Source organism: Lampetra fluviatilis, chromosome 5 (assembly GCF_964198595.1).
Source record: "Lampetra fluviatilis chromosome 5, kcLamFluv1.1, whole genome shotgun sequence".
Classification (NCBI taxonomy): domain Eukaryota; kingdom Metazoa; phylum Chordata; class Hyperoartia; order Petromyzontiformes; family Petromyzontidae; genus Lampetra; species Lampetra fluviatilis.
In genome coordinates, this window is record NC_136279.1 from 3,724,705 (window position 1) to 3,738,817 (window position 14,113).

The 14,113-nt window shown below is 48.2% G+C and overlaps 1 protein-coding gene across 4 annotated transcripts in view; it reads right to left on the reverse strand.

Moving 5' to 3' along the window:
• Nucleotides 1–14,113, reverse strand: part of LOC144932431 (synaptotagmin-2-like) — a 302,182-nt gene that overhangs the window by 96,571 nt on the left and 191,498 nt on the right. For all 4 annotated transcript variants that reach the window (XM_078856484.1, XM_078856486.1, XM_078856488.1 and 1 more), the window contains one exon: nt 3,791–4,073. In XM_078856484.1, coding sequence (XP_078712610.1) covers nt 3,791–3,962 — 172 coding nt within the window. In that variant the 5' untranslated portion in view covers nt 3,963–4,073. The remainder of the gene's footprint in view (nt 1–3,790; nt 4,074–14,113) is intronic.

The window sequence follows — 14,113 nt, forward strand, 5'->3', positions numbered from 1 at the left end:
AGAAACGAAATCAACACAATTTGGCAACGACATTGCCCTCAAAGGAAAACATATGACGAGCGACTTTTGGGCAATGGGCATTCTTCAGAAGACATGGTTAGAGAGAGTGGTGCTCTAATCGACGACGGGATTTAGAAGACCACTCCGAGATGTGAGCTTCATTCGTTCCTTGTATTCCCTCGACGAAACATATATTATTTTTTACACTGAATTTTTTATTTAAAGAGGACTATTTCCTTTAAGCTCTTCATCCCAGGGTCTCCCTCGTCGTCGAAGGGGCAACTGCTGTCTCAATGCACTCGCGCGCACACACAATTACGGGTGAACGCGAAGGAGCAATAGTTTGAGATATGTGCACGACTGACTCCCACACCATTCCACATGTCTGCTCATTCGGTTAACGAATATTATTGCAGACTTTTCAAATGTCCTATTGGTGTTTAAACGCCGTGCGTTTTTTTGTTGAACGGTAGAATGTAAGAAGCCTGTAATTTGAAGATACGCACCTTCTGAGAATAAAAAAAGCATGCACGTAAAAAATTGCCCTGCCAACATTGAGCACGGTTAAATAGGGGAATTAAAGATGACATCGGAGACGTGAAAGAACTACTTAAATGCTTTAAAACATCTGGGACGGAGGAAGAACGAGGAAAAAATATGTACGATTTCCATTAAGTGGAGCCAGAGAGAAAATTACAGCAGTCGACTGAGGAATGGAAAACGAAATTGCAGATGGTTATAAAGATAACCCTTAATACGTCCTCGGATATATCGGTGGAAAGAGAACTGCTTGTGTGCAGTTGGGCCAATTAAATGAAGCAAATGGAAATATAAAGGGGGAGCGAGAATCCAAAGAGGGGACACAGACAGCGGTGGGGGTGGAGGCTTGACATCCCATGCAACAATTTAGATTTTTAATCTTTGGAAAAGCATTTGTTTTGGTAATTAAAAAAATATATATCTCCCCCCCCCACCCCCCTTCCTCACGATTTGGCCATAATTGTGAAATTGTAATCATGCAGCGAGACAGAGACACCCGTTCTGATCTCTGGCAGAGCATCGCAACCGATCGTGATAGAGGAAGGCCCACGGAAGCGGACTTCGCAGAGCTACCTCTGAAAGCCCTTCAAGTGACCCATGTACGACACTGTTGGGGGCAGCGCGCTCCCACCTGCTCTGCCACCGAGAGTGACGTTCATCACGTGACAGCACAACTGATATTTCAATGATCAAATATGGAATTTAGACAAATTAAGTTCACTACCAAATGTTCTGTGATAGATGGTTTTCGTCGTGTTTGGAGTCATTCGTTGGTGGCTAGGCTGAGATCGTCAATGCACTACACTTGAGAAACAATTTTAATCGGGGGTGTCTACCCAAATTCAAACCTAGAGTCTCAACAGCTTCACTTCATCTTCTTGGTTCTTTCGGTAAAGTCTACGTGACTTTACCGAAAGAACCAAGAAGATGAATCCCTGCAGTCACGAAAGCTTTAGATCGAAGCTTCACTTCAGTGCTCTGACCTCTAAGCTATCCAGCAACTGCCCGATATCGACAAAATGTAAAGCTCGCAAGGAGCAAGGCGAGAGGAGAGGAGGAGGAGGCCTGCGTGAGTGGAAGGATGAGACCGAGGCCACTTTTACTAAAGGTGAGACTGCGAGTAGCGGAGACTCTTCTGTCTGGGTCAGAAGGACCAAGAGCAATAGGTCGACGCCTACACCACCTTGGTACGGTTGCCGACCACTGCAAAGCAAACTTCGGGAAGTGGGGCCCATCTCGACCAGGCCTGGAGCACCAGGTGCATCAGACGAAGCTTCTCTCATCTCGCTCCACTGTCGTGTGTTAGAGGCGCCATGCACAACTGATGATTCAAGCATCCGATATTAACTGCGCGATGGGGGGGGGGGGGGGTCCATGCCCCCCACAAATGGCCGTCATTGACTTGACTAAGTTGATTCGATGGACAGAAAATGAATGAACCAGCTGACAGCATGGCACCATCTGCTTGTGCTATTCTGCTGACGGTCACAACGCTTGTCTGGTTGCCAGAGGTCGAAGAGAGGTCACTGCTCAATTTGTGTTAATGAACGTCTCCTTATCATAGATATACTGGGTGGTCCATTTATAGACACCCCACTAAAAATAATCGAGGGAAATTATCTTTAAAAAAAAACATGTTATTTCAGGTTATAAAAATTACTCTCGTCAGTCTCAATTAACAATTATACCTTGTAACACTCATTTAAGACACGGAACCATCGCTTTCACAATATTCAATCAGCTGCTGCTAACAAAGTCAGAGGGGCATTAGAAATCAGGGGTATCTGTAAATGGATCGCTCTGTGTATATAAAACCACGAGCCGGGACATGCTCCCTACAAATGGCTCAGGGCCCTATATCAACATGGGGCCCATCTTACGCCGAGGAAGCCTTTAATCAGCGTAAGGCAACAGAGAGAACCGGAAATAGAGGTGAGGAGTTAGGTAAACGTAGATATTTTTTTCATATTATAGTCTTTAAAATAGATCAAGTCGGTGGGACAATGCGAGCAGTTGGACGGGTCTCTTCGTGAGAGATGATTGCAAATGGTGGAAAAAGTCAGTCTGTAAACATAACGCTAAATCAAAACTATTGTTTGTAATATTGCAAATGTTAATACATTTATCGTATATTTTCATTACATGATAGTGTATATTACAGGACTTTGCCCTATGTGTGTTTTTTAATCAGAGACAGTGTCACACTGTTTTGAAATGTATTTGACAACATTGGTTAAGAAAAAAAAATGGTTTAATATTTGGTTCCAGCGGCATTATTGTAAGCCGTGGTAAAACAAAACAAGGTTGGCCATTGTTTACCGCCCATACCTTCTAGGAGCTTGGTTTTCAGTTGTGTCATGGGCATAAACTCAACAACCATTGTGGCAGATTTTAGCTTTATACCCCTTTCTTCTAAAACATCATGAGACTTAACAGTCAGTTGATCTATTCGTTATCCGTCAGTTGTGACCGTCCATAGATGATATTTTTTACATTCTATTAATTTATAAATACATAACGTATGGTATTATCTTACATTAAATCGTACGTTTGTAAATTGAAAGTTTTCATTTTATATTAAATCTCGTTAAAATCTTTCCACCTTCCCCGAGGCAAGAGAGTGCTCTATTGTTCGGACCAAAATTTCGTACAGTGTTTCTAAATCTAAATTAAAAGTCGCCTGTTTTGCTTATTTGTCATTTGGCTCATCCTTGTTTCTCGAGTTAAGCAATCACACTTGAATCTTGAACTACAGCTGCACCCGCTCGGCTCCCGTGACACCGAACAACCCCTTCGAACCAAGAGCCACGGCCCAGAACTGCCGTTTCTTTTCTCGCGTACGACGCCAGCGATACGTTCAGGAGCTAAATGCCAATGTGGAGGTCTGCCCGCCACGAGAAGACTTCAGGAGAGAGTTCGTGGTAGGTTTGTTTTGCTTTCCCTCCGTTGAAGGTGCACGGTCTACAGTCGTTGACCACGCGGTCCGTAGCTTGGGTTGCACGGCCACAATCGCACTGTGGCTTGTCCTTCATTTGACACGTTTGCGAGAGGGCAGCCTCCTCGCGGTGGCCCACCTGTCACGCGTTTACCGTGTCGACTTAATCCGCGACTAACACCGGCGAAATGAACATCGTCAAATTCGAACACCAGATACGATCGGTAGAGCTAGCACCGCGTGTACAAAACCAAGATGGCGCTGACGGCGCACTCTTCCCCCCCCCCCCCGCGCGCAGCGTGACGGTCGACTCACGTGGGATCTTGTTGAGCTCGTTCATGAACTTGTCCTTGAGTTTGCTGAAGGCGTCCCCCTTGTTGCCGCCGGCCTCCGTGCCATTCCCGGACGGCGCCAGGGCCGGAGCTTCGGAGGCGGTGGTGGCGGCCGTGCCCGGGGGCACCACGGCCCCTTGCATCGCCGCGTTCATCGCGGGGCCGTCCTGGTGGCGACGGCGGCGGTGGGGGTGGTGGAGGCACGGGAGAGGGCGGCCGGGCGAGGAATGGTGGCTCGGGCTTCCTTCACTGCGGTGTCTTTAACTCTGCAAGACAGATGAGACAACGGTTATTTTGAACGGATATAAACAAGAATTTCCACTGGCACAACCGAGCCGGGCCAGCGCGGAGCCCTTCCGGGACTGGTGGTTTTCCACTGGCTATTTGCAAACCCAAACCGTGATGCACACTGGCCTCACAAGACATCATCATCCAGCAAGGCCAGGGGCCGGATTAATGACACGTTCATCTCCAATCATCGCCCTGCACCACTGTTGGGAGTTTTACATCACCATTGCTATGGCAGGGTCTAGTATCAAGCCACTCAACAAAATGTGAATCTCTAACAAGTCAGACTCAATGTTTCGCTGCTGGAAGGATAACGGTTGGAGAGGAACCTCGATCGGGATCTTAACTTCGGTGCTTCCAAATTCGAGTTGGGTGCTTTGCGAAAGCCTCACACGGTAATATTTATCCTCAAGTGAAGCTGAAACGGTATTAGTGTGGCCGTGAAGAGACGTGGCAGAGCACCTGCGTCACTGTCAGACGACCACGAGTTCAAATCTTGGTTGGCGGTAAATTCGGTCCATCGCCTTCCAGGGTCAAATGTGTTCTACTATGTGAGAAGTCATGTGTGCTCTACTATGTGAGAAGTCAACTGAGACGATGTAGCTGCTGCTCATTAGACCATGAACGCACTCTTTTGAATTATATATGCAGTATGTAGAGAACTCCACGCACGTGATTTATTGGCTGTGTTGGTGATTTAACCTTAGTCGCACGCAGGCAGTGAAATGGACTGAGAAATTAGTTTTGAGAAAAACAAACTCTCACCAAACACAAATACAAAGACATTAACACGTACAGCGATTCCATTAGCGGAAGACAGACCACCAATACCAATGAGATTCTTGAGAGGAAATGCAGCCAACAAAAGTTGCAATGAAGAAGTCTCTTTCGAAGGTTTTTATCAAAAAGTCAGCTCTAATTTTTTTTTATTTTGCGTCACACTGGCGATGGCAGTGGTGCACAAACACGAATGACAAAAAACCCAACACGTCCGTCCATAGCACTCCCCCAAAATGAAAAGTTGTAGAGCCGTTCACACTTCAGGTAATGCCCCTTTATTCATCGTGGAGAGAGCTACCATGATAACTGAATCAAGTTTACCAGCAATGAAGAAGGACCATTGCCAGAAACGTCGCCGAGTATATATATATCTATGTTTGCACTCTATTTTAAGGGCATTGTTATCGCCGAATGATTCGAGTTATAAACAGAAGCTGACATGTAACAACAACAACGGTGCTCACGATTTTGAGGCGGTTACACATTTTTTTGGCGGTAAAATACCAACCGGCGTTAAACCTCGAATGCTCGCACTTTCAGTTTACTTCGTGGAAGAAACGTCTCTCTTCTCGGAGGCGCATGGCGTAGTGCTCATCTCCACTCGTGCAAATTCAACATTCACACGACAGGGTCCGTTTTTTTAAACATCATTATTCTCATTATTGAGCCGAACCCCCTGTTGATGTCTCTCACTGTGGTGGCCTCATTTTGGATATCCCCCGAAGGGTGATTGGGCCAAGTCAACTTCCGTCCCGGATTTCTTTTTTAAAATTTGTTACATTTTTTTCTGATTGCGAGCGCAAATAACGTTCTCATTCTGCGCTGCGTGTGCTTGACTATCGTTTGATGGCGAGCGGGGACGCTGTTCCGAACGCCGACGTTGTTAGGAACTCGTGAGCTGCATGTAACAAAGGACATTGCTCCAAAACATGCATCCACTTGCTCAGCGCACATCCAATTACAGTTCTACAATTTACATTGTGCGAGCCGTACACAGTGCCAGCACTGAGCGCTCACAAAAGTGTTCTGACGCGCGCCAACTCCGGCAAATTTAACAATAACAAAACGAATATTGCCTCTCCAACCCTATTTTCCAGTTTTCTAATCTCCGTGTCAACAGACCGCAGATACCTGCCACTGTTATTTAACGAAGGAATAATTTTCAAAATCCATTCTGCATGCTCATAAAAATAAATGTATGCAAATGGCAGCATTAAAGCACGGGTTCCTGTGATGAATAAAGCTTTACCGGTCTTCGCAAACACATTACTTTTCATTAGGATTTCATCAGTTTTGACTCTAAGCCACAGGCTGATGAGCAAGACTGTGCGCGTTGCATTCACCCAGACGGTTCTGCGCAGCCAAATGTAAACAACAATAATAATGAAAGCTTACAGTCCATTTGTCAATTCACTGCTGCAAAGAGGGCCTCACCCGTATTGTGTTGGTCGTGGCGAGGGTGGGGGTGTTATTGCTCTCCAACCTGGTGGTACCCGTGGGCAGAGGAATCAAACTCAGGTTGCGCAGATGTATTGCACAGGTGTGCTCACTGCTCTGAACGCCTGTGTTTTGGTGATGGTGGTTGCCCACAGGACTGGTTCACAATTTAACCCGTCAGTCAACGTTAGCCATGGCCAGGAGTCGAAATTAGCCAGAAATCGTTCCCGATTCTTAGCATGGAGCAATATTCACTGTGCCTCCACCCCCTCCCCCCATTCAAAATAATAACAATGTTGTTATGGTAATAATACAAATAAGCAATGATATATGTATGTTGAGCTTCTTTTGCAGCCGTACCTAGCAAACCGTGCTAATCGGAGGTGCGATGAATAACTAGAGAATCATATCCATCGATGTGGATGTGATTACACTCGCACGCTCGCTCGCTCGCTTGCAAGCACGTGATTCGGGCGACGTAAAACGCCAATGATTCGAAGATCCCGAGTTGAGTTCGCGGCTTACAAGCCATACCTAACAACTTGTCACGGCTGATGATCTCAGCCGGTCAATTCCCTCCCCGACAGACAGAGAGAGAAAAAAACCCAACTCATCCCGAGGAGCTGATGCTCCAAATTTTTTTTTTATTTTTTAGCATTTGCGCTGAAATGAAGTCACACCCCACCCCCAGCTGCGAAGGCGTGCACGTGAATTTCGTCAGCTGAAGACCGAAGCATTACCAGAGGTGTGCCAATCAGAGATGCATTGAGCAGTTGATTGGGGGGTGGCTACATCATCCAACTCTGGGAGGGGGTTGTCGAGAATCAGGGCTGAGTAGCTGTGCTGTTGGTGTGGGTGCGCGGAGTGAAGGGATGACGTTTGACGAGTCAATCCGTATGCACGCACAGAGGTGGGGAGGTTAGTTACTTTTGAAAAGTCCAAGTCAAAGTGACGTCCTCATGTTGCGCAAATCAGCATTGAGGCGGTGCTCATCTCCCGTTCAGAGCCCTGGGCCAGTGGTGGGGATTCCACGTTCCTATGGCGGGCATGAGTCTTATCCTCAGGACAACCGCTGTTGATTTCCCTGCAAAGCGGTACTTATTGTATGGATAATCAAGGTTTTTGGGTGAGATCGTGTAAATATGAACGCGTCGTTAAACCCGCCAGCACACACTGGAATTGTAAATGTTGTGGCTTTACTTTCCAACACACCGGTGTGCTGTACTAGTAACGAATTGGCACGTTTTGTTTACGTGACAACCCTTACTAGTTGGCTGTGTTGGGTGGTGGCGGGTTTACCGACACATTTTTGTGCGTGCTCTAACCCAACAATCTTTATTATCGATAATATTGGTCGCGAAAGCCAACGCCGTGTTAAACTTAGTGTATGGGCCCTGGTGGGATGATGAGCCGAGTCATCCAGGAGCTGAACTTCGCGACGTTTCCGACTGCAAGTCGCTCGCTCGCTCGATCGCTGAGCCACCTGCACAGAGCGAAGTACTGGGGTTTAATGAACTTAGTACGAGAGTTTAATAGGTTTAGTACTAGAGTTTAATGGGTTTAGTACTAGAGTTTAATAGGTTTAGTACTAGAGTTTAATGTGTTTAGTACGAGAGTTGAATGGGTTTAGTACGATAGTTGAATGAGTTTAGTACTTGAGTTTAATGAGTTTAGTACTAGAGTGTAATGAGTTTAGTACTAGAGTTTAATGGGTTTATCACGAGAGTTTAATGAGTTTAGTACTAGAGTTTAATGACTGATGACTTGTGGAGTTTTAAAATAAATACATTACATATAGTAATCCTAAACAGTATACAGTACGAACAATAATGTATAGCCCTTTGTAAATCCGTTCGTTGATGAAAGTCTCCCATGTCTGTCGTTGGGCTTTTCAACCATACTTCACCGTTCTGGTCCGTGCAAGTGGGGACAGTGGGGTGAGTGGGTTGGGTGGGCAGGACGAGTTCGGATAACACTCGCCACTGATGTTATCTCCGGCTGGGAATCAAACTCAGGTCACTGGATTTGTAGTGCGGGGTGCTAACACCTGCACCACCGCTCTTCACCGTATCCCATCCGGTAAACGTCCGTCTCTACGTGTTTAAATAACGTGGTCTCACAGCACAGTGCACAGTCACTGTAAAGAATGATCACGTCCGGAGTGTCTCTGAACTCGAACGAGCACAGAGGGCAGCACCTCATCTTCACTGTTAGAACAACATTATTTGGTGATGCTGCTGCAGCATTGGCAGTGGTGCACAAGCGCAAATAGCAAAGAAAACACACGAAAAAACCTCGACAGGTTCGCCAATGACCACTGTGGCCTTCAAAGGAGCAGCTATATAATAGGGTACGTTTTGGGGGCAAAAGCACGACGTATAGTGCAGTCCTCCAACTCGTATCATCCACTCTGTCTCTCTGGCCTATCTGTGCTAGGAAGAAGGCCCATTGCCTGAAACATCATCTTATTCTAAACTTTTCCTTTTCAATGCTAGGGTATTGAGTCTTTCCATCTTCATTGGTGGCTCTCACCCAGCTGCAGAAATTCCAAATTCCCGTGGCCTGGGGATCCACATCCGCCGCAGGATGGCTGCCGCTAACTTTCCCACAAAATGGCCGCCATTTTATTGACTCTGGAGAGATAATTGTGCCAAGAGAACGCCCAACTGGAGCATTCACAGTTTTATAATGAATGTTTCCTTCAATTTAACGCACATCAGGTTGGTCCTACTCCAAAAATAGCGGGGAAGCACTAAGCTCATATGGTTTTCAGCATGATAAAATAATAATATGCTTGTAATTAGCCTCCTCGTTCCCAGTCCTCCCAGGAGGTCCGGATGTGTTTTTTTTTCTTCTGGAGGATGGTGGGAGGTAGCGAACGACCCTACGAGGAAAATCCCGACTGCCTTCTAAGACAAACTCCTAAAAGACAGAACGATCGTCATAACTGTAGACTAACCACCATTTTCCTCCCCCAATAAAACCACCACACGAATGCCACGAAATAGAAGAATCGTATGCCCAATAAGGTGGGTTCACAGTACGCCACAAAGAGATTTGTCCAGGAGGGAGAGCACGGGTGGTAAGTCATTTCAAGCCCTTTCGTTCACCCACCTCTGGAAGTATGGGGGGTCCCTAGCCCACGTCAGTCACGAGGGTTCTTTCACCCGACTTCACAAAGCTGGTCCAGCGCGGACTGGTATATATGTATGTTGAACTTCTTTCACATAGCACGTAGCCAGCCATGCTAACCGGAGGTGCGGGGGAAGAACAACTAAACACAAAAAGCAGTTCTGAAGAAATGAGTTTCAATCTAGATGATGATATAAAAGTTGCATGGCTCCAATCGCTTCCTAATATCGGAAGGAAGAGAGTTCGGATGGCCGCAGAAGCGCATCTGAAAGCGCACGATGTGGTAACTGTCTTTGCTCGACAGCCAGCCAAAAGCATCTTCGAGGATGACCGGGGTTCGCATGATGGCTTGTGCTCATTGACAAGATCACTAAGGTTATTGTGGTTCAGGACCAGTTCATGTATCCCTTAGCACCAATGTTAGCCGTGGCCAGGTATCGAATTTGCCGGGTTCATAACCAGTTGCACTAACCACTGCCCCCCCCACCTCCGGTACGGGAATCCATGACCCACTCCGAAAAACAGAGATGTCCTCTCATCTGATTCTGAACCTTTGTCTCATCTGATATAAAGAACCCTGGTCACGCTTGATGCAGAACCACGGTCGTGCATCACACAGCTCATTTAGTTTACAGAGTGCATGCAGTTTATTGCTGCACGTAATTATGTACGTGGAGCAATAAATGTGACATTTTTTTGTTAAAAATAAAAACTAATATTAATCATAATTTCTATCACAATCATCATTTTCGAAATCAATTGAGAACGGGGCCCGATGCGGTCAGCTAAAACCGCCTAGAGCGCCGTATTATTTGTAATTGATTCATTCCAGAAACAGACCACCGCCGGTCGTCGCCGCTGCCGCCTTCATCCGCCCGTTAATAGTCGTAGCGGCAAATTGGCGTCACGTGAAAACAAATATGGTGGCGGGCGTCCACGGGAGACAACACGTGGCCATCGCGGCCACCGTGGCCACCGCCACTGCCGGCTCCGGCCCCTCTCTCCAGCATAGACCCCCCAACTCTGCCACCAGCTTCAAACAATACAAAGTTTTACGTCAGCTCCAAACAATGGAAATTTATATACCTTCTAATTAACATACGCTCCCATTATTATGGGGGCTATGGCTTAATTCCCACTAATTCATCGCTCGTGACACTTTGGGGAGGGGACGCTGTGGAATGAGTCCAAAGCTATTCTGCAGTGTTGGCAGAAAGGAAATTATTGTGGCCGCCAGATGAATGTGAAGGAGCGGTAGAGGTGGTTGTGGTCAAATGAAAGAGGGCCCTTGTGGGGATTCACTGCATTTATGCTGAATTTCGCCATGTCAGAGCAATGCTGCCGCTAATGAGACTCGGCGAGGTTGAAACTGGTCCAAGGTTTGCCTCGTTTAATAAACGACCTTTTTGTTGTTGTTTTTTGTTGTTGTTGTTGTTGCGAAAGCCAAAGAAGAAGCGTACAGCTGTCGAAAAGCGACGACGGGGTGGGGGCGAACGATGCTAGGAATTGAGCGGTAGGATTTGGTAAACAAACTCGAAAACTTCAGAATAGAACGTGCAAAAAAAAAACCCAGCACGTTATGAAAAGTAAATGGAGATAGTAATTTGCAAGAATTTAGCAGCTAGGCAACCAGTTTTTTCTTTTGTATACAAGATAAATGCTGCTGAAATCACAGAAAAAGGTGATAATTTTAACAGTGCTGTGGTGGGGTGATGGGCTTATTGGACCCCCGACTGGGATTTGAACTCAAAATATCAACGGTATGAGCCGAGATCTCTGACACCACCCGGCTTGACATCAGAGGGAGTGCTAATTGGAGGTTGAGATGCTCTGCTAATTCTTACATCCTGAGCTTATATTTTTTTATTCCATCAACCACATTTTTGTTCCACTATAACTACCACGACAGTCGAAACTTGGGATTTAAAAACATCCTTCCCACAACAATACTCACCGTGAATTTATTTCCGCGGTATACACATTTTAAAATCACAATTTATATTTATATATGACGTCGAAAACGCAATTGTATTTCACGACACTGTGCAGATCAGTGAGACGTGCCCATCATGGGGAACAAGGAGGCACATGCGTCCATCCTCGCAGCAGTAGCGGCTTTTGGCTCACCATCTAACAAAGACGGTCACCGCATCGCACACTTTCAGGTGCACTTCTAAAAGCCGTCTGGAACGCTCTTCCTTTCCGATGTTAGGAAGCCATTGGAGTTATCCACTTTTGAATCTAGATTGAAAACTAATTTCTTTAGAACTGCTTTTTGTGTTTGGCTTGTTGTCCTTCCCCCGCACCTCCGATTAGCACAGTTGGCTACGTACAACAGCAACCGCCATTCGCCACTAAAGTGGTGGTGACGTCACCACGGCGCTTGTGCCAGGCTATGTGCACGTTAAGGCCACGTGAAGCGTCGAATGCCCGCCGGCAGGAGGTCATGGGACAGACCCAGGTGCCATGGGTCGACTGAGATGACTGGCCGATGCATCACCTGTGCCCCCTGCTGTGCCAACTTGCTGTGTTTTAACCATCCCGGGATTCCGCTCGTTGTTGTGAGCATCGCTGCTCCGCCCTCCGTTGTTGCTGGAGTGCGACTTCCTCCAACTACCCAGTAGCGTCCTTCACGAGCCTCCTCCACAGAGGCCGATCTTGACACCGCCGGTACCAGGCATCGGCAAGTCCACTCAGCTCCACATCCTCTTGTACCGCATCACTCCATCTCCTCTCTAGCTCGTGCCGCGCCCGTTTAGCCTCCTCTATCCGGCCTAACAAAATCTGTGGCTGGGTATGCGGTGGCTGGGCATGCGGTGGCTGGGCATGCGGTGGCTGGGCATGCGGTGGCTGGGCATGCGGTGGCTGGGCATGCGGTGGCTGGGCAAGCGGTGGCTGGGCAAGCGGTGGCTGGGCAAGCGGTGGCTGGGCAAGCGGTGGCTGGGCATGCGGTAGCTGGGCAAGCGGTGGCTGGGCAAGCGGTGGCTGGGCAAGCGGTGGCTGGGCATGCGGTGGCTGGGCAAGCGGTGGCTGGGCATGCGGTGGCTGGGCATGCGGTGGCTGGGCAAGTGGTGGCTGGGCAAGCGGTGGCTGGGCATGCGGTGGCTGGGCATGCGGGCTACACGCGATAAACACAACCGCACGGCGGCAGCCCCAAATTACCATGTGGTACACTTTCCCGAGTGTTCTCGGGATAAAAGAGGAAAAGGTTGGTGTGTGTGTGTTCAGCCACATGTCAATACCCTGCTGGATGAAGGCCTCCCCCCGTAGCTTGACTGTCGTGGGGGGTTACTTGACCATACTTCACCACGCTGGTCAGGGGCGGTTGGTGAAGGGAGGAGAGTGGCACAGGACGGACGTAAGCCGTGGCTGGATATCGAACTCGGGTTTGTCAGCTCCCAGGGCAGGAGCGCGAGATGCGTGCGTGGTTGACGAACGGCGACTGCGGGTGGATGGAACAAGCCCCCTTTCTTCCCCCCCCCCACCTCCCACTGGCGTCTGCCTTTTGCCTTTCAGACGCCACTCAGAGACCCTCAAGTGAAGAGGCCCTTCAAAAAAAAAAGACAGAGAGAGAGAGAGAAGGAGAAATACACCTAGGCTCTCAATGTAATTGCGATGCAATTCGCTAAAGTGTAAGCGAAGACAATTATTCTTCACGTGCGAGGAAGCGGGGCCCGTGGGCCGCCGATGGCGGTGCATCGCGTCGAATGTTCCAAATGGTTCCCGGCATCGTAGGAACCCGAAGAGCTTCAGAGGCCTCTCTCTTTTTTTTTTCACCGTCGCATCGGAATGGAAGTTACACGCGCGCGGGTCTGTTAGGATCGCCTCCGACTCGGCATACACACGAGGGCCCATGTCTCTTGCGGTGTGGCAGGCGCACAGCAATGATGCTTTCACTCATTTGTTTAGAACTGAGTTTTTTTTGTCGTTTAGTATTTTCGTCGTCGTCCGTCGTCCCCGCAGCAGCAGCAGCCGCAGCAGCCGCGGGCTGCAGCGCAGAAATGTCGCGGCAGTAACACGGCTCAGCGGTCGCGCAAATCCGCCGCTTGCTCCAGAGGTTTACGGTTCGATTCCAACGGCCGCCCTGGTTAATTCCCGCACCTCCGATGAGCACGGTTGGCTACGTGCCAAGTCGCGTGCCAAGTTGCGTTCATCGCGACGCGAGCCTCGAGTCTCGAGTCCTCTCGCGTGGGGAGAAGAGGCCCCTTCGCTCGTCACCGCGTGACGGCATATTGTGACGCCATCAAAGACAAAGGGATCGTGAGTGTCATGAATATTACATGGAAGGAAAATGTTATCGTTGTTGTAAAAGTACTCCTTTTATGAAATGTAAATGTAATGTCATTATTACATCCGTCGGAGAGCACGCTGTTTCAATAGAAGTTCCCAAGTTCAGATAGATTCGTGTACTTTTAATCTTCGTGTGAATCATAGTTAACGCCCTGGGGGTCACTGTCACCATACTCTGTCGCTGCACACACACCCCCGTTCACTTCACTCCCCTCCACACACCTACCTCCCCCCTATCATCTCACTCTACTCCCCTCCACACACTCTCCTACCTGCCCCCTCTCATCTCACTCTCCTCCCCTCCACGCACTCTCCTACCTCTCCCCTCTCATCTCACTCTACTTTCCTCCACACACTCTCCTACCTCTCCCCTCTCATC